Source organism: Macaca nemestrina, chromosome 18, assembly GCF_043159975.1.
Source record: "Macaca nemestrina isolate mMacNem1 chromosome 18, mMacNem.hap1, whole genome shotgun sequence".
NCBI classification, from domain to species: domain Eukaryota; kingdom Metazoa; phylum Chordata; class Mammalia; order Primates; family Cercopithecidae; genus Macaca; species Macaca nemestrina.
In genome coordinates, this window is record NC_092142.1 from 20,518,445 (window position 1) to 20,545,024 (window position 26,580).

Sequence of the window (26,580 nt, forward strand, 5' to 3'; positions counted from 1 at the left end):
AGTTGCTTGCCCTTAAGTAAGCCACCATGTCTTTCAAGCTGCCCTGTGGACTTGCTTCTGTGGACAAGAACCAAGGCTTTCCAATATAACCAGTACCAGCTTCCCAGCCATGTGAGTGAGTCCCCTTGGAAGTGGATGTCTTGGCTTCTGTCAAGCTTCAGGTGACTACAGTCCAAGTTAATACCTTGACTGCAACCTCAGAGAAACCCTGAATCAGTCCCATCCAATGAATCTACTATATGACTGTTTTGCAAGTGGACCCAGAGAGCATTTATCGAAGCATTAAGAAATGTGCTAATAAGAGGAACACCAGCATCATTGGGAACTGTTGCCAATAGGAGATATTATTGCAGAACTGGACTCACTGATAACAACGGAGATATGATTCAAAAATAATCACGATCAGGGTGTGGCACAGGCGTGAACAATTTTCCTAATAAGTGACAAGTTTGGAGTGGCAGTCTGGGGCACTTGATCCACAAATGATGGTTAATAAAACACAATTTCCTGGAGGCAAGATAGATGGGCAGCCAGCGAGGGCATTGCTCAAACCATACAACCAGAAGTGTGGATGAATGAATCATTAGGAGCTGGAGGCAAGGCACCCAGTAGTAATTAATGGTCTCCTCCATACTTTTCAGTTTTCAGAGCTGACACCTATTGACTGGAGGAGGGGCTTGATTGCTAAGTGGAAGCAGACTGCAAAACTAAGGCAAAGGCACATGATAATGATTACCCAAGTCTTTCTGCAAAAGGACCTATAGCTATTTGTCTAGGTAATACTCAGAGATGCAAAGTGTCCTCATAGTCCCCTTGTTTAACCAGGGGTATGTGCAGGCTAGGTAATAAATGAAATCCTGGTCCTTGTCCGGCTTACAGTAGGTACACTGGGACCGTGGACACACCCAGTGGGCATCTCCATAGCTGTCACATGTACAATTGGAAACAACATACTTTGTAGCTGGTGTAACCCTTACATTGGCCCCATGGCCTCTAGAGAAGAGCTGCCCCTACAGGGTCAAATCAAGTTGAATCCTTTGAAACTACCTACCTCCACTAGCCAAGATGGTAAATCAAAAGCATTGTTACATTCTGGGGAAGTGGCAGATATTAGAACCACCTTTCAAGAATGTATTACTAGAGGCTGGGCGTGGTGGCTCATGCCTGTAATCCTAACACTTTGGGAGGTTGAGGCAGGTGGATCTCAAGGTCAGGAGATCAAAACCATCCTGACTAACACAGTGAAACCCCATCTCTACTAAAAATACAAAAATTAGCCAGGCTTGGTGGCACGCTCCTGTAGTCCCAGCTACTCGGGAGGCTAAGGCAGGAGAATCACTTGAACCTGGGAGGCAGTGGTTGCAATGAGCCAAGATGGCGCCACTGCATTCCAGCCTGGGTGACAGAGCAAGACTCTGTCTCAAAGAAAAAGAATGTATTAGTAGTGCTCTCTGGTCACATTACCATTTAAGTTACCACTCTGGTTCGTGCAAAAATCCACCCAGATGAATGCTGTGGGATGACAGTGGATCTACCACAAACTCAAGTAAATAGTTGACTCAGTTGCAGCTGTGTCTAGTATCATTTGCCTGTGGCAGGAGATTAACACAACCTATGGACATAATGTGAGACCATTGATTTGGAACATCTCTCTTTCCATCACTATCAGATCAGAGATTTTTGTATTCATTTGAAATGAACACCAATATATATTTACTTGTGTCCACAGCTGTAAAGATTCTTTGGCCGTCTGGCCTAATATAATCTGAAAGGACATGGACTGGCTATTCATCTTGCATCTGGCCAAAGATTTCTTGAATAAGACCTCTAAAGCACAGACATCAAAGCAAAAATTGGCAAATGGAATTATGTCAGGCTTAAAAGCTTCTGGCCAGGCATGGTGGCTCACGCCTGTAATCCCAGGACTTTGGGAGGCCGAGGCAGGAAGATCACGAGGTCAGGAGTTTGAGACCAGCCTGGCCAATACGGTAAAACCCTGTCTCTACTAAAAATACAAAAATTAGTCGGGCGTGGTGGCGTGTGCCTGTAGTCCCAGCTACTCAGGAGGCAGAGGCCGAAGAATCACTTGAACCCGAGAGGCGGAGGTTGCAGTGAGCTGAGATTGCGCCACTGTACTCCAGCCAGGGCGACAGAGTGAGACTGCATCTCAAAAAAAAAAAAAAGCTTCTGCACAGTGAAGGAAGGAAACAATCAACAAAGGGAAGACACAGTTTACAGACTGGGAGAAAATATTGCAAACTATTCATCCAACAAGGGATTAATAGCCAAAATATAAAAGGAACTGAAACAACTCAGTAGCAAAAAAAAAAAAAAAAATCCAATTTAAAAATAGGCAAGAGATCCAAATAGGCATTTCTCAAAAGAAGTAATACAAAGGGCCAACAGGTATATGAAAAACCTGTCAGTGCAGCTAATCATCAGGAAAATGCAAATCAAAACCCCAAAAAGATATTATCTCAACCCAGCTAAACTGATATTATAAAAAAGACAGAAAATAATAAATGCTGGTGAGGATGGAGAGAAAGGGAAACCCTTGTATACTATTGGTGGGAATGTAAATTAGTACAGCCATGCTGGAAAATGGTACAGGGGTTGCTCATAAACCTAAAAATAGAACCATCATATGATCCAGCAATCCCACTGCTAGATATGTATCCAAAAGAAAGGAAGTCAATGTATCAAAGACCTATCTGCACGCTCATGTTTATTGTAGCATCACTCACACTAACCAAGATATGGAATCAACCTAAATGTCCATCAGGAGATGAATGTGTAAAGAAAATGTGGTGTATATACACAGTGGAAGATTACTGAGCCACAAAAAAGAATGAAATCAAGTCATTTGCAGCAACATGGATGGAACTGGGGACATGATGTTAAGTGAAATAAACCAGGCACAGAAAGACAAACATTGCACGTTCTCATTCATATGTGGAGCTAAAATAATTCATTTCGTGAAAGTAGAGAATAGAGTGGTGGTGACCACTGACTAGAAAGGGTAGTGCAGAGTAGGGCATAAAAAGGGGTTTCTTGACGAGTACAAAAATGCAATTAGATAGAAAGTGTTTGATGGCACAATAAGGCAACTACAGTTAGTAATAATTTACTGCATATTTTAAAATAGGAGAGAAGGTTTGGACTTCTTTTTTTTTTTTTGAGACAGAATTTCACTATGTCACCCAGGCTAGAGTGCAGTGGCATGATCTTGGCTCGCTGTAACCTCTGCCTCCCTGGTTCAAGCAATTATCCTGTCTCAGCCTCCCAAACAGCTGGGATTACAGGCACATGTCAACATGTCCGGCTAATTTTTGTATTTTTAGTAGTGACAGGGTTTCACCATGTTGGCCAGTTTGGTCTCGATCTCCTGACCTCAGGTGATCCGCCCGCTTTGGCCTCCCAAAGTGCTGGGATTATGGGTGTGAGCCACCATGCTCAGCCTGGACTTTTCCCAATACAAAGGAATAATAATAAATGTTTGAGATGATGGATATCCCAGTTACCCAGTTTTGATCATTACAAACTGTATGCTTCTAGCAAAATATCATATGCACCCCATAATATATACAACGATTATGCACCTATGAAAATTAAAAATAAATTGTAAAAAGTAAAATTAACTTAAAGTTATATGGGTATACAAAACTTAATGCTTTCAAACCTGAGTAAGCAAAAAGAAATCTCATAAAGATAACGTAGGAAATTACCTTGATAAAACAAAAAATACTGTGTTTTAGGTCAGTTACCAAAAAAGTAAAGAACCTTCTGTAGTGTGACAATTTTGAAGACATTTCTATTTTTATTTTACCAGTGATGTTAAAGCCAGCTTATTTGTTAAAGATATACATAAGTCACATGAGCTAAAAGGAATTTGAGTTAATTACTGTATATTTTATATGAGTGCTCCTTTAAGTTAATCTGAAGAGAACTTCTTAAGGGATTTTTGGCCAGACTTTACATGTAGACACAACACATAAAATAAAACATGTACATACGTGGAAACATACCTAAACACACACGTATGTACACACACACAAAGACGCTGTAGCTTTTATTTTAGAATTTTAGTCTTGGGAGAGTAATACAAACTCACAAATTTATAAAGGAGAGTTAGATCCAAATTATATTTCTGACAAAATGAGACTTGTTTACATGACTAAACTTTATTTTCTCTGCTAGGTACTTTCTCTAATTAAGACTGTGGGGCCGGGCGCGGTGGCTCACGCCTGTAATCCCAGCACTTTGGGAGGCCGAGGCGGGCGGATCACAAGGTCAGGAGATCGAGACCACGGTGAAACCCCGTCTCTACTAAAAATACAAAAAATTAGCCGGGCGCGGTGGCGGGCGCCTGTAGTCCCAGCTACTCAGGAGGCTGAGGCAGGAGAATGGCGTAAACCCGGGAGGCGGAGCTTGCAGTGAGCCGAGATCGCGCCACTGCACTCCAGCCTGGGGGACAGAGCGAGACTCCGTCTCAAAAAACAAACAAACAAACAAACAAACAAACAAACAAACAAAAAAAGACTGTGGACCAAAATTTTTGGTAAAGTAGCTTTCATAGCAGTTTGACTTTTTAAAAAACAAACGAAACACTCCTTTTCTTTTTTCAGTTTTGAATAAGTTTAGGATTAAGTATTCCAATGCTTATGTTTAGCTAGGACTGGCTAAATTGTATAAGACAACAAAATCTCCAAGTAGACTTGCATTTTTAGTAACAAATCTCCTCTCTTGTGTGCTGGCCTGGTTTGCTTACTAGTCAATGAAGGTAGGGAAGCATTCGAGGAGGTTTCTTTTTTGGCTTTTTTTGCCCTGCCTCGTAGCCAAAGCAAAATGTTTATGTTGGAGAGAGATACCTTATAATGTTGATCTCAGCTCAAGATTTTGACTCGTCTGATCTGGAAGCCTAACTTTTATGAACATTTACCTAGTTCTTTTTCTTGTGGACTAATAATCCTTCAATTAACTGTCCCATCACTATAAGTGATTGTTAGCCAGGCAATCCTAAATGGACATTTCTGAAAAATGTTCAGGTTGCTGTAATTTGTCAAGCCATTAATTTGAAAGCCCTTTAAGACTTTTTTATTCTTGGCTGGAATGCTGTAAGCAATGAGTTTTATTTCAGCATCAGTAGAAAAGTCAGCAGATTCAGAGTAGGCTGGAAAAATCCTAGAGGACTTAGAAGGCTCTACATGTCAACTCTATAGTTAGAAGTTTTTGAAAGAGTTTGAGAATGACCATTTCAGCTGTGAATGTTTTAAACATAATTTTCCCATTGGTTTAAAAATGTGCTCCAAAATGGCCCATAATGGTGGCTCAAATCCCAGAAAACCTAACATTCCTTCATGTTTGAGAATCCCATTTTGTTCTTATTAATCTCTTGAGAGCAAAGATAATCCCATTAATCCTGTCAGCAAATGTCAGGAGTGTAGACTGGTGTTTTAGATGGTAGTGACCATCCTAGTGGCTTTTAGAATCTTCGTCTACCATTAGAATGTTTTCTTACTCTGAGAATATTTTTAGAAGCAAGCAAGGGGAAAGAGCCAAATCATTTAAAAATGCACATAAGCAAGCCAAAATGAAACCAAAATCAGAGTGTTCACAAAAACTTTAACCCAGGCATGCAGACCAAACAAAATATTAAACTAGGCATGCAGGCCATGTGAATTCACCAGAAATACATGCCTCAGACACAGGATATAAATTATGTAGAATCCAGGATACTCAAACCAGAAGGGTAGTTGTCTTTATACCAGAAAGGACTTGTCATAAAAGAAAGTCTTATCATTCTAGGAGAGAGATAAGGTTCTTTACTAAAGTGGCCTTACAACCAAAACAAACCCCATATGAAGTCATAAACCACTCACCAAAGTGAGGGAGGATGAGAATCTGAGAAGAGATTCACTGGGGCATAAAAAGTAACTCATGGAAGCAGAGAATGTAGAGTCCTCAGTTGTACCACATTTGATTCTAGGGGCTGCTGATTCTTCTGAAGTGAGCTCACTTTGATCCCACTTCTGACACCATTTATATCAATAACAGAGAGAGGCTCTCTAAAAGAAAATGGTATTTACTTGGAAATAGAGCATTCATGTGTTTTGGTAAATTGTATATATATATATATTCATGGAAGCAAAGAATTATAAAGATTTTTAAAGGAGAATTAAGAGGATTATGTGATTGCTTCAGATAATTACTTTTGGCTACAAGGATTAATAACAAGCATGGTGCCAGTCTGAGGTCAGATAGGCAGTTGCTGGGCAGATGTCTTTACAGAAACATTTTTTGTGTAGGACTGCAATGGCCTTTATGCAAGGTTGTGGTTTCTTTTTTTCTTTTCTTTTTTTCTTTCTTTCTTTTTTTTTTTTTTTTTGAGACAGAGTCTCCCTCTATTTCCCTGGCTAGAGTATAGTGGTGTGATCTTGGCTTATTGCAACCTCTGCCTCCTAGGTTCAAGCAATTCTCTTGTCTCAGCCTCCAGAGTAGCTGAAATTACAGGCATATGCCACCATGCCTGGCTAGTTCTTGGATTTTTAGTAAAGACAAGGTTTCGCCATGTTGGCCAGGATGGTCTCAAACTCCTAACCTCAGGTGATCCACCTGCCTCAGCCTCCTAAAGTGCTGGGGTTACAGGTGTGAGCCACTGTGCCCGGCTGCCAGGTTGTGGTTTCTGCAGAGCCTTTTGTGATAGCCTTTGTTATTAGGCATTTGTACATGAGAACTCTCTCTTCATGGCCTTCCCTAGATGTATTTATTAAGGTGTTTTTTTGTTTGTTTGTTTGTTGTTGTTGTTGTTGTTGTTGTTTAACACAAGTGACCTCATTTTGATTTGGACAACGTTCATACTACATTCTAATCTTCTAATTGAGAACTGTTTCCTGGAAACCCAAACCTGAAACAGCACCCTTGGAGCTGATACTAGATGAGAATGAACCAGATGGTTGAAAAGCTAGGAACAGGCCAGGTGCGGTGGGTGGCTCACGCCTGTAATCCCAACACTTTGGGAGCCCAAGGCGGGTGAATTATCTGAGGTCAGGAGTTCAAGACCAGCCTGACCAATATAGTGAAACTCCATCTCTAATAAAATACAAAATTAGCCAGGCGTGGTGGCAGGCGCCTGTAATCCCAGCCACTTGTGAGACTGAGGCAGGAGAATTGCTTGAACCCGGCGGGGCGGAGGTTACAGGGAGCCAAGATCACGCCACTGCACTCCAGCCCAGATGACAGAGCAAGACTCCATCCCCCTCCCCAGGAAGAAAAAAAAAAAACCAAAAAAAAACTAGGAACAAAAAATTCAAATAGAAAAAAATCAAAACCCTTGGGTTGGAAAGCGCTTCACATGTTGATTATGTTTTGAATCAGAAGTGGTGCCAGTGTACAATTGGACAGGCAGGACCATTCTGGCTGTTGTGAGGACGGTGAGTGGAAACAAGAAGACAAATTGGAGGTTTTGATAGTAGCTCAGGTAGGATATGATGGCACCATGGACTAGGCTGGTGGCACTGGAGATCGCAGTATAAAGATTCAAAACAGGCCAGGTATGGTAGCTTACACCTGTCATCCCAGCACTTTGGGAGGCCGAGGCGGGTGATCACTTGAGGTCAGGAGTTCGAGATCAGCCTGGTCAACATGGTGAAACCCCGTCTATACTAAAATTACAAAAATTAACCGGGTGTGGTGGCAGGTACCCGTAATCTCAGGAGGCTAAGGCAGGGAAATTGTTTGAACCTGGGAGGTGGAGTTGCAGTGAACCGAGACCGCACCACTGCATTCCAGCCTAGGTGACAGAGTGAGACTCTGTCAAAAAAAAAAAAAAGATGCAAAATGTGTTTTAAGGTTATAACTGAAGACTTATGTATAGGTTAGATGTGGGATTGAGGGAAAAGGAAGAAACTAATGTGGCTGTTGGTTTAGTGGCTTGAGGAAATGGGGAGTTAGTTGACCAGTTATGAATATTGGAGATACTGGGGAAAAGTCACAGTTTGATTAGTTTATTGTTGGTTTTTAAATGAAAGTTTGGGAAATTAAGAGCTTACTTTTGGATATAGGAACTTCAGACATTCATCCAAGTAGAGATTTCAAATAAGCAGTTGCAGGCCTGATGCTTAAGTCTGTGGAGAAGACAGTATAAGACACCTAGGGAGAAAATGCCTACCACCATTTGGGATTTTTAAAAACTTAAATAGGTTTTTTTTTTGTTTTTTTTTTGTTTTCTTGAGACGAAGTCTCACTGTTGCCAGGCTGGAGTGCAGTGGTGTGATCTCAGCTCACTCTAACCTCCGCCTCCTGGGTTCAAGCAATTCTCGTGCCTCAGCCTCCTGAGTAGCTGGGACTACAAGTGCCCGCCACCACACCTGGCTAATTTTTGTATTTTTAATAGAGACGGGGTTTCACCATGTTGGCCAGGATGGTCTCGATCTCCTGACCTCGTGATCCACCTGCCTCGGTCTCCTAAAGTGCTGGGATTACAGGCATGAACCACCACACCCAGCCCAATAGTATTTTTTTCTATTACACAAGATGTTTGCCTTTATTCACCATCTATAGGTTGTGTTAGAAGGAAAATATGCTTTTATTCTTAATGATATGGGCTTGAATCCCAACTCTTCCATTTAAGTATTGTGTTTCTTAAACTGTTTTCACCTCATTTAAAAAAAAAAAAAATCTAACCTAAATCTTCTTACTAGCTTGTATAAGTACTCAAGTTGGCTCCTAGGTACCCATGTCTGCTCCAGACAAGCAAATATTAATATGCCATCTCTCCTTGAAAGTTTAAATTTCAGGCTGGTTGGTTGCCTGGAAACCTTACCTCTAAGATGGGTTCAAGAAAAGTTATAATTTCATAGATTTTTTAGCTTCTACTTGTTGCTAGACTGGGAGTGATTCTTTTTCCACCTTCTTGTGTATTAAGCAGAAGCACTACTAGTCTACACATAAAAAATTTGAGATAAATATCCATGTGTGATTTTCAATTGACAGTTCTCTAAATTGGGCCAAAGACATTAACTGAAGAAGATTGTGGCATTATAAGTTCAAGATGGAAACTGAAACAAAGCAGTCATCCATTGGATCAACAGATGATTGGATAAAGAAATAATTATGGTATAAGCCGGGCACAGTGGCTCACACCTGTAATCCCAGCACTTTGGGAGGCCAAGGCGGGTGGATCACCTGAGGTCAGGAGTTCGAGACCAGCCTGACTAACATGGTGAAACCTCGTCTCTACTAAAAATACAAAATTAGCCGGGCACGGTGGTGCATGCCTGTAATCCCAGCTACTCGGGAGGCTGAGGCAGGAGAATCTCTTGAACCCAGGAGGTGGAGGTTGCAATGAGCCAAGATCGTGCTACTGCACTCTAGCCTGTGCAATAAGAGTGAAACTCTGTCTCAAAAAACAATTTTAAAAATTAAAAATAATAATAATTGTGGTATGTACACACGATGGAATACTACTCAGCCATAAAAAAAATGAAATCATGTATTTTGCAGTAACATGGATGAAACTGGAGACCACTCTCTTAAGTGAAACAACCCAGCAACAGAAAGTCAAATTCTGCGTGTTCCCACTTATTAGTGACAGCTAAATAATATGTATACATGGACATACAGTGTGGAATGACAGACATTGGAGACTCAGAAGGGTGGGATTGTGGGAGATGCATGAAGGATGAAAAATCACTTGAAGCAGTGTTTATTATTTGGGTCATGGTTACACTAAAAGCCCAGACCTCACCACTATACCATATATCTGTGTAACAAAATGGCGCCTGTACCCCTTAAATTTATACACATAAAGTAAAATAGAAAAGAAAGCAGTAATGAATAAGATTGCTCAGGGAATGTTTGTATATCTACTGTGACATTCTAAACCTTGTGTTATGCCTTCAAATATTTCTTTTCATAGTTTCATTCCTTTACACTTTGATTTTTCTTCTCATAACTGATGATGTATTGTGTCTTTGATAGCTGGTATGAGTGCTTGTTCTTTCAATGTGATTGTGATAAAGTTAGTATTTGTGGGATTTTTCCCATAGGTATTCCAAACGCACAACACTACCAAAGTAGCTGTAAATGACTTGTCTTTGAATTTATATGAGGGGCAGATCACTGTTCTTCTAGGACATAATGGGGCAGGAAAATCCACCACTCTGTCCATTCTCTCAGGTAGGTGTTCCACTCTGTTAAAAAAAAAAAAAAACTGTAGATAAAGCAATGAGACTTTTGTGTATCCTCTTGATGTTCACAGTTTAGTGATTTCTGTGATACATACTTTAATAATCTCCTTTATTTTCAAGTTTGCAAATAATTGTTATAAAATTTAAAATTAGTATTTATTTTGGGGAAGAGGAAAGAGGACATTACATAATGATAAAAAGGTCAATCTACCAAGAAAACATAACTATTCTTAATATGAATGCAGTCAAAGAACAGAGCATCAAAATGCTCAAAGCAAAAACTGATAGACTTGAAAAAAGAAATAGACACATTTGCAATTATAGTTGGAGACTTCAACACCACTCTTCTGGCAATTGATAGAACCAGTAAACAGAAATTATTAAAGTTACTGAAAAACTTAACAGCACTGTTACTCAAAACAATCTAATTGACATTTATAGAAAATTCCACTCAGCAGAATACACTTTTTTTTTTCTTTTCTTTTTTTTTTTTTGAGATGGAGTCTCGCTCTGTTGCCAGGCTGGAATGTAGTGGCGCAATCTCAGCTCACTGCAACCTCCGCCTCCCAGGTTCAAGCAATTCTCATGATTACAGGCACGCACCACCATGCCCAGCTGATTTGTGTATTTTTAATAGACACAGGGTTTCGCCATGTTTCCCAGGCTGGTCTCAAACTCCTGAGCTCAAGCGATCCACCCACCTCAGCCTCCCAAAGTATTGAGATTACAGGTATGAGCCACTGCGCCCGGCCTGCAGTAGGTGAATAGTTTCTAGTGTGTAACATTTTAATTCCTTTAATAATTTTTCTCATTATATAGTTTTGAGTTATTTTCTTAGTAGTTGCCCTGGGGCTTACCATATACACCTTAACTTAAGGCAATGCACAGCTTAAAACAGAATTCATAAATGTCAAATGGCTGATGGGCAATGCTGGCATGTTGTAATATGACACTCACTCATGTTTTTATTACTCAAATGATTTGCACTTATTCATACACATTGAAACATAGAACATACAGTTAAATAGGAAATTACAAAATAAATTACTTCTAAGTTCATCACCTCAAAAATAACTGTCAGTGTTTTGTAGCATTTTCTTCTGTGTGAAATATTGCTAATGCTAATGAGTCATCTCTATGTAAATTTCAAAGTTGATATGCTAATGAGCAGTTTGTTTCCACTTTCCCTTATGAAAACTAAGTTTCTGTTATGTTTTCTACTTGATTCCAGGTCTCTATCCTCCCACAAGTGGAAATGCCTATATTAATGGATACAGTATCTCAAAGCAGATGGTCCAGATTAGGAAATCGCTGGGCTTGTGTCCCCAGCAGAACCTGTTGTTTAATTACTTGACGGTATCAGAACACCTTCATTTCTATTCTGTGGTAAGCAAAAGAAAGTTTCCTTTTCCCCCAGTCTATTCATGTGCTTCAGGTAGATTAGCTACTATGAATATTCTTATTCTTACAAAGTTCGAAATTGATTTTAATGAATTCTTTAAACATAAAGAAAAGCAAAGGGAATAAATTACTACATGAATGACGTAAGAGAAAAGCTGGTGTAATATGTTTCTAAGAGTAAAGTTGGAAGCACCAAGTAAACTCTGGCTCCTTTTTCTAGATAAAAGGAGTACATGGAAAGATGACGCCTACTGAAATTGACCGCATGCTGGCTACTTTTAACCTGCTAGAAAAGCGTAACAAATTGTCAAAGTCACTGAGTGGAGGAATGAAGCGCAAACTCTCTATCATTATAGCACTTATAGGGGGCTCCAAGGTAAACAAACAAACAAACAAAGCCAAATATGGATTCCCACTGCATTCTGCAGCTACTCTAAAAGAATCAGCTGACACAAATTTGAGAACTGCTATGGAGCTAACGTTCTAAATATAACCTCCTAAATGAAAATCAGATGGGATTGACATTGTCGATCTCGTTGGTATAAAATGGCCATAGGTTTGAAATTATTCCAGCATTCCTAATTCAGTTTTTTCTAAACTTTTTTTTGAGACAGGGTCTTGCTCTGTCACCCAGGCTGGAGTGCAGTGGCACAATCATGGCTTAAAGCAGCCTTAACCTACCTAACTCAAGCAATCTTCCCTGCTCAGCCTCCCAGGTAGCTGGAACTACAGCCACATGCCACCACACCCAGCTAACTTTTTACTGATTTTTTAAGTTTTTTGTAGAGATAGGGTCTCACTATGTTGCTCTAACTTTTGGGCTCAAGTGATCCTCCACTTTGGCCTCCCAAAGTGCTGAGATTACAGGTGTGAGCCACTGCACTTAGCCTCTAAACTTATTATCTTAGCCTAGTTGAACAAGTGAAAAAGCAAAATCAGAGTAAGCTCCATGACTGGTAAGACAATAGTGGTACCAGTATAAAATATTTAACAATGGTCATGGATTTGTTTTCCTGGTCTTCAGGTAGTGATACTTGATGAGCCAACGTCTGGCATGGACCCAGTCTCAAGGAGGGTCACCTGGGATCTCCTGCAGCATTTTAAACTTGATCGTACCATCCTACTGACCACCCACTACATGGATGAAGCTGATGTTCTGGGTGACCGCATAGCCATCATGGTCAAGGGATCCGTGCGGTGCTGTGGCTCTTCAATTTTCCTGAAAAAGATATATGGTCTGTCTCTCCTTGATTATTCTCAGGATATTGATGCCTTCATAACATTCTTCAAACATATGTTTTATTGTTTTTTTCAAGGTACCCAAAACTTCAGTGATTCCTTCTGTTCTATTAATTAGTATTCAACTATGAGCTCTTTGAAATAATACTCCTTTTTTTCAAAATTATTTCCCTCTTTTGTATTTATTGTTTTATCCAAAATTTCTGTTCAGTTTTTCCACATGGCTTCTACTTAAATTTTAATTTGCCCAAATGCATGTGTGCTTTCAAAGAGTTAGATAGATAGACAGGCAGACAGAGAGACAGGTTGATGGATTATAAGGGAAACGTAGTGAATCAAACATCTGCTGTTTCTTGTTTTTCAAAGAAGTACTAAATTGCTTCTATATGAGTGGAATAATTTACAATATGAAAAATTTTTCTAAACTGTAAAATACCAAATATGTCCTAATAGCTTCCTTACCTTTTTAAGGCCATTATTCAAAATTACCTATACATCAGTCGTCTTTGACTCTTTAAATATAATTTTGACACGAAATAGTTCCATGATTCTAGAAAGTTTTTTTGAGCCTGTTTTCATCAATTCACCTCTCCCAGAGGCAATTACTTTCTGATTTTATTACCATACATTAGTTTTGCCTGTTGTTGAATGTCATATAAATGAATTATATATTATAATTTTGTTCCTGGTTTCTTCAGCACAATACATTTGAGATTAATCTATATTGTTGCATGGATCAATTGTACATAACTTCAAATCTTCATAGATTTTTATGTTGTTTTAGGTCATTTCTATCATATGATGTATGAATTCAAATATCATAAGCAAATGTGCTATGAATTTAAAGATCTTTCTTGGTTAAAAATCCATCTTGTGAACTTAAAGATCTCTCTTGCTTAAAAATTCATCTTGGATAAAAATACTTAGTAGTGGAATATTTTGGTACTTACTGGTGGGGTTCTTGGTCATAAATTATGTGTGTGATGTTTTGAAAGGTTCTTCAAAGTGCTTGTAATATTTTATACCAGTCAGTGTGTTTGAGAATTCCACTTACTCCATACCCACACCAACATTTTGGTTTGCCTTTTGGGTTTTAGTCATTCTGGTGGGTGTGAAACAGTTATCTCGGTGTTTTTGATTTTCATTTCCCTGAAGAATAATTATATTGAGTTCATTTTCATGTATAAGTTGGCTATTTGCATAAATTCTTTTGTGAAGTGTTTAAGTCTTCTGCCCACTATTACAAGTTGGTTATCTTTTTGATTGAACATTTGTAGTTCTTTCACATATTCTTCATGTGAGTTCTTTGTCAGATATATGGATTGTGAATATTTATCCAAATGGGTTCCTTGCCTACTTATCTTAATAGTATCTTTTGATGAGTGTAAATGTTTAATTTTAAGGCTTATTTATTAATTTTTTTGAAGATTTTTGTGTCCTTTCTAGGATATCTTTGCCTACATAAAGGTTGCAGAGATCTCCTATATTTTCTTCTTGATACTTTACAGTTCTAGCTTCTAAAGGTTTATGACTTATTTCAAGTTGACTTTTGCAAATGGTGTTGATGTTGATTTTTTTCCCCCTGTGAGTATCCAGAACCATTTACTGAAACACATTCCTTTTTCTAGCGAATTGCTTTGGCACCTTTGATAAAAATCAGCTGACTATCTATAAGTGGGTCTACTTTTGGTTTTTCTATTGTTTCATTCATCCATAGGTCTATTCTTTTACAAATACAACAGTCATGAATACTGGATCTTTATAGTAAGTTCTGAAAATAGGTAACATAAGTCTGTCAACTTTTTTCTTGTTTTCCAAAATTGCTTGAGCTATTATAGGCCCTTTATATTTCCCTATAGATCTTAGAGCCATTTTGTTAAATTCTACAAAAACTCTGGTTGAATATTGATTGGGATCTCTTTGAAGCTATGTATCATTTTGGGAAGAATGGTCATCTTCAATATTGAGTCTTCCAGTATATGAGCTTCATATTATTTATTGGTTTATTTAGGTTTTGTTTAGGCCATTTTTGGCTATATTTTGTTGTGTTCATTGTCAAGGTCTTTCATTAGATGTATTCCAAAGTATTTCATTTTTATATTTATGCAAATGGTAGTATTTAATGTCATTTTCCAATGTTTCTCTTGTAGTATTTATATATACAATAATTTTATATTGACCTTGTGTCTTGTAAACTTGTTTATTCATACATTAGGTCTGATGATACTTTTGTAGATTCTATGCACAATCCTATTACTTGTGAATCAGAAGATTTTGCTTCTTTCTCATCTTTATGCCTTTTATCTTTTTCTTTTCACTTATTGTCTTATATGGGACTTACAGCACATTCTTGAATAGGATTGATAAAAGTAGACAGACTTGACTTGTTCCTTATCTTAGAGGGGAAATGTATAATGTTCATCATTAAGTATGAGATTTCCTGAAGGATTACTTGGAAGCCTGTTACCAGTTTAATGAATTTTCCTTTTTTGCTAGGAGGTTTTTTTCTTTCTTTTTTTTTTTAAAGTTTTATTTTAAGTTCTAGAATACATGTGCAGGATGTGCAGGTTTGTTACATAGGTAAATGTGTGCCATGGTGGTTTGCTGCATCTATCACCCCATCACCTAGGTATTAAGCCCCACATGCATTAGCTATTTATCCTAATGCTCTCCCTTCTCCTGTCCCCCATGACAGGCCCCAGTGTGTGTTGTTCCTCTCCCTGTGTCCGTGTGTTCTCATTGTTCAGCTCCCACTTTTAAGTAACAACATGGGGTGTGTGGTTTTCTGTTCCTGTGTGTGTTCACTGAGGATAATGGCTTCCAGCTCCAACCATGTCTCTGCAAATGATATAATCTCATTCCTTTTTATGGCTATATAGTATTCCATGGTATATATGCACCACATTTTCTTTATCCAATCTATCACTGATGGGCATTTGGGTTGATTCCATGTATTTGCTATTGTGAATGGTGCTGCAATGAACGTGTACATGCATGTGTCTTTATAATAGAATGATTTATAATCCTTTGGGTACACACCCAGTAATGGGACTTGAGGAAGTGCCACACTGTCTTCCAAAATGGTAGCACTAATTTACATTCCCACCAACAGTGTAAAAGCATTCCTATTTCTCCACAGCCTTGCCAGCATCTGTTTCTTGACTTTTTAATAATGGCCATTCTGATTGGTGTGAGATGGTATCTTATTGTGGTTTTGATTTGCATTTCCCTAATGATCAGTGACATTGAGCTTTTTTTCATATGTTTATTGGCTGCATAAATGTCTTCTTTTGAGAAGTGTCTGTTCATGTCCTTTGCCTACTTTCTGATATTAGACCTTTGTCAGATGGATAGATTACAAAAATTTTCTCCCATTCTGTAGGTTATCTGTTCACTCTGATGATAGTTCCTTTTGCTGTGTAGAAGCTCTTTAGTTTAATTAGATACCGTTTGTCAATTTTTGCTTTTGTTGCAATTGATTTTGATGTTTTTATCATCAAACCTTTGCCTGTGCCTATGTCCTGAATGGTATTGCTGAGATTTTCTTCTATAGTTTTTATAAAAGTTTTAGGTTTTACATTTAAGTCTTTAATCCATCTTGAGTTAATTTTTGTATAAGGTGTAAGGAAGGGGTCCAGTTTCAATTTTCTGCATATGACTAGCCAGTTTTCTCAGCACATTTATTATAAGGAGATCCTTTACCCTTTGCTTGTTTTTGTCAGGTTTGCTGAAGATTAGATGGTTGTAGATGTGCGGTCTTACTTCTAAGATCTCTTCTATTCCATTGGTCTATGTGTCTGTTTTTGTATCAGTACCATGCTGTTTTGGTTACTGTAGCCTTGTAGTATAATTTGAAGTCAGGTAGCATGATGCCTCCAGCTTTGTTCTTTTTGCTTAGGATTGTCTTAACTATACAGGCTCGTTTTTGGCTTCATATAAATTTTAAAGTAGCTTTTTCTAATTCTCTGAAGAACGTCAATGGTAGTTTAATGGGAATAGCATTGAATCTATAAATTACTTTGAGCAGTATGGCCATTTTCACAATATTGATTCTTCCTGTCAACAAGGATGGAATGTTCTTCCATTTGTTTGTGTTCTCTCTTATTTCCTGGAGATTGCTAGGAGGTTTTTAAAAATCTGTGGTAGACATTGAATTTCATCAATGCTTTTTTTTCGTTTTTCTTTTTGGATCTAGTGGAATATTCATATTTTTTCTCTTTAATTTTGTTTGTATTCTGATTTACATTCATTTATGTTTGAAAGATAAAGCCAAGCTTTTATTCCTGGGATAAATCCTATTAGGCATTATGTATTACTTATAAATTGCAGAATTTGATTTGTAGATACTAAGTTCATCAGGGACTTTGGTCTATAATGTCTATAATTTTCTTTTCTTGAAATCTCTGTCTAGTTTTGATATCAGGTTTATGTTGGCCTCACAAAATGAATTCAGAAGTGTTTCTTCTCTTTTGTCATCTGTAAGCATTTATATAAGGCTCTACTATTTTTTTCTTAAGTGTTGGATAGAATTAACCAGTAAAGTGTCATCTGGGTCTCAAGATTACTATTTGGGAGAGTTTTACTAATTAAAAGTCTATTTCTTGGCCAGGTACAGCGGCTTACACCTGTAATCCAGCACTTTGGGAGGCTGAGGCAGGCAGATCACTTGATCTCAGAAGTTTGAGACCAGCGATCTCAGAGGTTTGAGACCAGCCTGGCCAACATGGTGAAACCCGGTATCTACTAAAAATATAAAAATTAGCTGGGCATGGTGGTGCATGCCTGTATTCCCAGCTACTCAGGAGGCTGAGGCAGGAGAATCACTTGAATCCGTGAGGTGGAAGTTGCAGTGAGCCAACATCATGCCACTGCACTCCAGCCTGGGCGACAGAGTGAAAAAAAATATATATATATATATATATGTGTGTGTGTGTGTGTGTGTGTGTGTGTGTGTGTGTGTGTGTCTTTCTTTGAAAAATATAGGACTATTTAGATTTTCCATTATTTTTTGTGAACTTTTTTATAACTTTAATTTTTTTAGATAACTAATATCCCCTTAATTATCCTTTAAATGTTTGTATTACGTATGTTAATGTCTTGACTTTCATTTTGGACACTGATTATTTGTGTTTTTCTCTTTTTTTTCTTGATCATTCTTGTTAATAATACATCCTATGAATAAGAATAATTTTTAGCTTTATTATTTTTATCATTTTTCTGTTTTTTATTTAACTTATTTCATTGTTCATCTTTATTATTTCACTTTTGTTTCTTAGTTTGGATTCATTCACTCATTTTCTACCTTTTTAAGATGGAATATTATTATTATTATTATTTATGAGAGGGTCTCATTCTCTCACCCAGGCTGGAGTGCAGTGGCGTGATCTCTGCTTACTGCAACCTCTGCCTGCTGGGTTCAAGTCATTCTTTTGCCGCAGCCTCCCGAGTAGCTAGGGTTACAGGCACATGCCACCATGCCACCACGCCACCACGCCACCACGCCACCACGCCCAGCTATTAAGATGGAACATTAAATCATTGACTCTTAACCTTTCTTCTTTCAAATATAGGATCTAAAGCTATACCTTTCTTCCTAAGTCCTGTGTTAGCAACACCCCACAAATTTTAGTAGGTTGCATTTTTATTTTCATTCAGTTAAAATATACTGTTTCTTATGCCTAAAGCCCTTCCTTTGACATTTCTTGTAGCATACTTTTGTGGGTAATGAATTATCTCATTTATGTTTGTCTCTACTTTTAAAATATATTTTTGCCATTTATAGAATTCTGTGTTGATTTTTGTGTGTAGTAGAGACAGAATTTTGCCATGTTGGCCAGTCTAGTCTTCAACTCCTGACCTCAGGTGATCCACCCGCCTCTGCCTCCCAAAGTGCTGGGATTATAGGCATAAGCCACCATGCCTGGCCAATTTCTTCAGTTTCTGAAAGGATTTTTATCTGACTTATTTACTACCTGGCATGTAGTAGACAACCAACAAATATCTCTTTAATGCATATTAATCTTGTCCTCTCAGATTTCAGTGTCAATAGGATGAGAAGCCAGATAACGAGGCTTTTCATCCTATCTCTGCTCTATCTGGTTATATAATCCAGATCGCTATCAGTCCCTAAGAGAAATAATGAAATTATAAAAGAAGTACTTATTAGGCTCCTTAGAGTTGTGATTTAATGATCTGTGACATGCCCTATCTTCTAGCTTACACAGGTAATGAAAGTCACGTGTGATCTCACAAGTGTGGGAAATACAAAATCGTTTTATTTGTTCTTCTACATGGATTTTTCTCAGGTGTGGGATACCGCATTGTCATGGTGAAGACACCTGACTGTAATGTTGAAGAAGTCTCAAAATTAATTCATTATTATATACCGACAGCCACTTTGGAGAATGATGTTGGAACTGAGTTATCTTTTATTCTGCCCAAAAATTATGCACACAGGTATGGATCCAGAGAATGCTAAATGAGTAATTCTTAGAGAGCCAGAAATCATTGTTTCTTTTCCTAGTTTCTTCAGGCTTAACAAGTAGAGTTTATTTAACAAGACAAAAATCCTGTTACAGCTGCCATTTGCACTGAACAGAGAGATGCACCTAATGGCTATAGTTTTCTGGTGTTAATTGGGATAACTGATGAATGTTTTTGGTGCTCCTGGTGAGTTGAGTGAAGGGAAATATTAAGATAATGAGAGGAAAAAAATGGATGGCTTAATTAAACATGGCTCTTAGAGTCAGCATGACATGAACCGAGAGGAAATAGGCAGCTTGGATTCACCAGTTAGCCAAGTTACTCATGAAAGGGAGTCAAAGAATAATAACTTTTCCTGTGATAACTATCCTAAAAAAAAAAGAAAAAGAAACTAAGAGTATTCATTGGTAACTTTCAGAGTATGATATTTTTAGCTTCTTGCCACATACAGTTACGTAGTTGCTTTGGTATTCTCTAGATTCAAGCCAGTTGTTATATTCACAAAGAATATGGGAGATGGGGGACTTTAATTTTTTTTTCCAGAACAACAGGAATGTGTCATAAAAGAAACAGTAAAGGAAGAAGAACTGTGCCATTTGAGTTCTGTTCACTCAGAAAATCGGGAAGTTCAGCCTGCTGTGGTAGCTCACACCTGTAGACCCAGCACTTTGGGAGGCCAAGGCAGGCAGATCACCTGAGGTCAGGAATTTGAGACCAGCCTGGCCAACATGGTGAAACTCCATCTCTACTAAAAATACAGAAATTAGACAGGCATGGTGGCAAGTGCCTGTAATCCCAGCTATTCGGGAGGCTGAGGTGGGATAATTGCTTGAACCCGGGAGGCGGAGGTTGCAGTGAGCCAAGATTGCGCCATTATGCTCCAATCTAGGTGACAAGAGCAAAACTCTGTCTCAAAAAAATAAAAAAGAAAGAAAGAAAAGAAAATTGGGAAGTTCTTGAACCAGCAGCTTGGGGCAGCTAATCAGGCAGTGGAGTAGAACCAAGACCCTAGTCATAAGTTGGAGTAGAAGAATTAAATACAGTGAAAAACTGGAAATAATATTCTAGCTATGTCTCCCTGGTGATACAAGGCAGTTGACTCATTCAACCAAGGTGGGAAGCAGGTTTTATGTTGGTGCCTTAGGCCAGGTTTGTAGTCATGATCCACCAGGAGCTACAGAATCCATCTGAAGGAGAGACACAGATAAAGAGCTTGCTTGAGCTTGCTTGAGCTTGCCACACTATCTGCCTATCCTAATTTGTATGGCCACAAACGGCATTCTCAGACAAGAACAGAAACACCATGTTGAGATTCTAAGACAGGAAATGTGAGAACGTGGAAGCAGATGATATGGTGAGACCACATCATCTTACTAATCGTTTGCACTCAGAAGAAAGAAATAGGAAGATACTCTAGAAGGTGAAGAACTGATTGTAGATTTCTGGGCTGTAGATATAGAATGACACACACAGTACAAAATAAAATGAAAATCATGAATTTAGGGATGTATATATTTGCTCAGGATGACGTTTTCTCTAACAGGGAGAGTTGTTTTTTATATATATACTTTAAGTTCTGGGATATATACGCAGAACGTGCAGGTTTGTTACATATGTATACATGTGCCATGTTGGTTTGCTGCACCCATCAACCCGTCATCTACATTAGGTATTTCTCCTAACGCTATCCCTCCCCCAGCCCCCGACCCCCTAACAGGCCCCGGTGTATGATGTTCCCCTCCCTGTGTCCAAGTGTTCTCATTGTTCAACTCCCACTTATGAGTGAGAACATGTGGTTCTAACAGGGAGAATTTTTTTAAATTATTATTATTACACTTTAAGTTCTGGGGTACATATGCAGAACGTGCAGGTTTATCACATAGGTATACATGTGCCATTGTGGTTTTGCTTCACCCATCAACCCATCACCTACATTAGGTATTTCTCCTAATGTTATCTCTCCCTTAGCCCCCCACACCCCCACAGGCCCCACAGGCCCCGGTGTGAGGTTCCCCTATGGGGAGAGTTTTAAGCTAAAAGAATTGGGATGAAGAAAATACAAGAAAAAGAAATACCTATACATCTAGTTATTTCAGAGCATAATATGAAAAGAATGAAATGATGGTTAAATAGTGATTTCTACCCCAGCTAAAATTTTGATACCTAACAGCAATTGAGCACTTAGTTTCTACCAGACATTGTTCTAATATGTATTTATTTGCCTGAATAAATACTATGGAACAGAAAAGTAGTAATTTTTCATCACATATACCTGTATTTCAATTCATTGAATATATCTCATAAGGAAAGTCATCTGGAAATTTTAAAACAAACTGGGCCCGGTGAGTCACACCAGTAATCTTAGCACTTTGGGAGTCCAAAGCGGGCAGATCACTTGAGCCCCGGAAATTGAGGCTGCAGTGAGCTTAGATCACGCCACTGCACTCCAGCCTGGGTGACAGAGTGAGACATTGTCTCAAAAAAACAAAAAAAGAAAAAATTACATATATGTATATATTTTGAGATGGAGTTTTGCTCTTGTTGCCCAGGCTGGAGTGCAGTGGCACAATCTTGGCTCACTGCAACCTCCACCTTCCAATTTCAAGCAATTCTCCTGCCTCAGCCTCCCAAGTAGCCGGGATTACAGGTGCATGCCACCACACCCGGCTTTTTTTTTTTTTTTTTTTTTTTTTTTTTTTTTTTTTAGTAGTAGTAGTAGTAGTAGAGATGGGGTTTCACCATGTTGGCCAGGCTGATCTCGAACTCCTGGCCTCATGATCCACCCACCTCAGCCTCTCAAAGTGCTGAGATTACAGGTGTGAGCCAACGCACCCGTCCAGAAGAAGAAATTTTAAAACAAGGTCGTAACTTGTAAAACAATGCTGAGACTTGGTAGAATGAAACCTAAGCTTAGAATGTAATAGCGGAATGATAGATATGAGACACATCAGAATAGTGCTGCATATCAGGGAATATTTATATGCTTAAAATTCTAGATCTAGAAGGTAGAAATGTACAGAAAATAAAAACAGTGGGTGACCACAGGAGGAGAAAGAAACAAGTTACATATCATTTTGTGAAACTCCTGCAAGCTAGAAGGAGGAAATGCATAATATATTTTGGATACAGGTTTGTTTAAGATTCATAGTGAAGGGAATAATTCAAGTGTAGACTTGTAATACAGACATGATTACGGTGTGTGTGTATATATATATATATATATATAGACATGTGTTGCTACAGGTCTCCTGACACATTCCTGACTTTTCTTGCCAATGATTAAACTTCCTAGAAAGATGGAGGAAATGAGAAAGAAACTGCTACTGTAAGCCTAATTCTGATCATCAAGAAAATGTTGGTTGAAGATTAAAAAAAAAAAAAAATGTCAGACAACTTCGGGAGTTTCCCTTACACCATGGTAGACTTCGTGGCAGAAAAGGAGGAAAAGAACTTGATAGATTCAGGCACATACAAAATTGGAAGGTATACAGAAAAGCAAGATTCCATAGCATGATCTTTTGAAAAGAAATGTTCCTCAAGAATGTTTGGAAACTTCAATATGAAATTCTGACCACCAAATCCCAAATCTAAAGAAAATGGAGCAATACCCAAAGTGTAGTAAACAAGAACAAATAAGACAGGCTGATACAGAATATTACTAGGAAGTCTAACCCCCTCAACGTGTTATTCAAGGAAAGTTTTGAAAGTAGTTAATATCATTATACTCTTTTTTAAGAGTTTGGGGTATCTTGAGCAAAGGTTGGCTCCTAAGCAGCACAGTTGGAAAGATATGTGAGGGTTACAAAAATCTATGTTGTGGAACAGAAACAAAGCTAGTATTTGAGATAAGGACCAGCAGGTTAATCAGGAAAAAATAGACTGGAAATTAAACGTGTACATGATAGATCCAGATGAAATTTTATGGCATGAGTTCTGCTTTGGCAATGCCTCTTTTTATGCGCCTTGATTTCTTCTAATTTTGCCTCCATTTGTATTTTAAAAATGGAATTTTGAGGTTGGGATCTGGCAGTAAGAAAAAGAAAAATCGGAAGCTAGATCTTTCCCAAGCATGTCAAGGAAAAGAAGCTTCAATGCTGTCATCAAGGAAGCAAAATTTCTCAACTCCTCTTTAAATTCAATATTGTTGATCAAAGAGAATGATCTTTTAATTAAAAAGGGATGCACAGCAAAAAGGAAGACGAGATATTCAGAGTGTTCCTCACAGCTGCAAATAAATTACAGTCTCCAAATGAAGATGTACACATGAGCCACTCAGATCACCATGAAGGGATTGTAAAGGAATAAATGCTAAAGTGAAGTAACATTGTGACAAATGAAGAGAATATAAAGCATACTTATTTTTACCTTTTTACAAATGATATGATGACTCTTAAGGTCAGAAAGATTCAATCAAATCATAATAGTAGATCAAATGGAAAGATTAAATCAAATAGTTATGACTGATACAGGCTGAAATTGAACACAGGCTGAAATTGAACACGGGCCCATTTAGCTCCAAAACTTTTTGCTTTTCCATCTATACCATGATGTTAGAAAACTGGAGACATGCCAATCTCATCCTAATTTTAAGCTTCGCAAATTGATACCACCAATGATACCAAAGTTGATTTTCAGCAAAAAAAAGAAGAAAAAAACAATACCTAGAATGAGAATTCAGAAGAAAAATCACTTTATCAAGGAGAATCACACCTAAGTCTTAGACATAATTTCCTCCTGAAATTGTATATAATCGTATGTCAGTCCTGGAGAAATATCAACCTCCTTTTATAAAGATGGGGGAAAAGAATGAATTGTGGACAAGATACTAGATTTAAAAATGCCAATTCTGAACCTTATTGTACTGCAAAATAGAAAACTTCTGAAACTCTCTGCTTTGTAGCCTTGATCAAATTAAAGATGATGCTATGAATCTAGACCCAGCAGTTTTGAAGAGGAAAAGTGAGATAAATTCTTGATTGGGTAATTAAAAAAACTGACCAAATAATTATGGCAGAAAATAGCAGAACTGATGAAAGAGAAGACTATGTCAAAAATTCTTCCCAGAACTATGCAAAATTAACGAAGAATAAGCAAGCATTACATGACCACTACACACCCCCTAGAATGGCTAAAGCTAAGAAGACGAACTATAACGTGAACATGGCAACCGGCTCTCATTGCTGGTAGAAGTGTAAAATGGTGAAACTGCTTTGTAAAATATTTGGTCATTTTTGGTAAGCTCAGTATGTGCTTACCCTATGACCTAGTAATCACACTCCTAGTATATACCTAGGAGAGACAAGTCCATTAAAATACATGTAAAATAATGTTTATATTCACAGTCACTTTATTCATAACTAGCCCCAAACCAAAAACAACCAGAACATCCTTTAGCAGGAAATGGATAAATACCACTCAACAATAAAAAAGAATGAACTATGGCCGGGCGCGGTGGCTCACACCTGTAATCTCAGCACTTGGGGAGGCCGAGGCAGTGAGATCATGAGGTCAAGAGATACAGACCATCCTGGCCAACATGGTGAAACTCCGTCTCTACTGGAAATACAAAACTTAGCTGGGCGTGGTAGCCTGTGCCTGTAGTCCCACCTACTCGGGAGGCTGAGGCAGGAGAATCGCTTGAACCCGGGGAGGGTGCAGTGAACCAAGATAACACCACTGCACTACAACCTGGCAACAAAGCGAGATTCTGTCTCCAAAAAAAAAAAAAAAAAAATGAACTAGTGGTATATGCAACAACATGAGGAAATCTCACAGACATTACGTTGGGCCAAAAAGCATATGCTGTAAGATGCCGTTTATATAAAACTCAAGAAAAAGCAAAACGAATCTTTGGTTCTAGAATTCTAATACAATTGTTACCATATGTTGTGTGTATATGCACATATGTATGTGTGTCTGTGTGTGCAGATAAAGGGGTTGTCAACCAGAAAGGGGCATCCTGGAATACCCTTCTGAGACGCTGGAACTGTTCTCTGTCTTATCTGGATGTTATCCAGGTATACTCATATGGAAAAATTCATTTGCCACACAGTGCATTTTACGTATGTTGCACCACAGAAAAGAAGAAAAAAAAAATCTAAATTTGAAAATATATGTAGTGATGGAAAGAAGTACATCAGGTATTTAACAGGGATATACTTGAGATAGATTCTTTTCATTTTTATGTTTTTCTCTATTTCCCCCAAAAGATAATATATATTATCTGTATAATATCCATATGTATTAAATATCGGTATTATATATAGCATATAAAACATATAATTAGAAAAAAGGTTTATAAACTTATATAATTAGAAAAACAGGTCAGATTCATAATAGGACTTTATAATACAACTGACTCATGAAATAATTTGTTTTGTTATTTATTTCTTTATTCTGTTTTGCTTACTGTTTGCTTTATTACTGAGGAACCTAGAGTTGAGTAATCTACTTATGGTTGCATGATGATAAAAATTAAAGAACTTATTTATTTCTGGAGTATATGAATTAGAAAGTGAAAGTCTCTCATAATTACTGTCCATAGAAGTAATCCCTGAGAAGAGTTTGATGTGTATTTTTATTTTTGTGTGTTTATTTTGTTTTGTGTTGTTTTTATTTTGATGCATATTTTTCAAGAACACCACATATATATATTGACATGTATACAATCATAGTAATAGTTTTTTATCTTTTATTATTTTTTTTTTCTTGAGATGAAGTCTCACTCTATTGCCCAGGCTGGAGTGCAGTGGTGCGATCTCGGTTCACTGCAACCTCTGCCTCCCAGGTTCAAGCGATTATCCTGCCTCAACTTCCTGAGTAGCTGGGATTACAGGTGCATGCCAGCACACCCAGCTAATTTTGTATTTTTAGTAGAGACGGGGCTTCGCCATGTTGGCCAGTCTAGTCTCAAACTCCTGGCCTCAGGTGATCCACCTGCCTTGGCCTCCCAAAGTGCTGGGATTACAGGCATGAGCCACCGTGCCTGGCTCATAATAATAGTTTTCTTAGAAATGGGATTCTACCATACTAATGTTCAGAATCTTGCCTTGTTTACTCACCAGGATTTCTCAGCCAACTTTCTGTTAGGAATTGTAGGCTTTCTTCATTTATGAAACAACTGTGGAGAAATCTACATTTTAATTATATCTTATTCTGTCATATATTCGTACTGTAATTTATTTGTTCATTAAGCTGGTGATGAATATTTAGGTTATCAAGACTTTGTGCTATATTAATACATTTAAAGCAGTACACAATTTAATTCTAA

The 26,580-nt window shown here is 38.0% G+C and overlaps 1 protein-coding gene across 2 annotated transcripts in view; it reads left to right on the plus strand.

The window, feature by feature from the left end:
* LOC105485053 (phospholipid-transporting ATPase ABCA3-like) overlaps window positions 1–26,580 on the plus strand; it is a 178,404-nt gene that overhangs the window by 76,556 nt on the left and 75,268 nt on the right. For both annotated transcript variants that reach the window (XM_071084222.1, XM_071084221.1), the window contains exons 12-16: window positions 10,047–10,176; window positions 11,419–11,573; window positions 11,809–11,964; window positions 12,613–12,823; window positions 19,133–19,283. In XM_071084222.1, coding sequence (XP_070940323.1) covers window positions 10,047–10,176; window positions 11,419–11,573; window positions 11,809–11,964; window positions 12,613–12,823; window positions 19,133–19,283 — 803 coding nt within the window. The remainder of the gene's footprint in view (window positions 1–10,046; window positions 10,177–11,418; window positions 11,574–11,808; window positions 11,965–12,612; window positions 12,824–19,132; window positions 19,284–26,580) is intronic.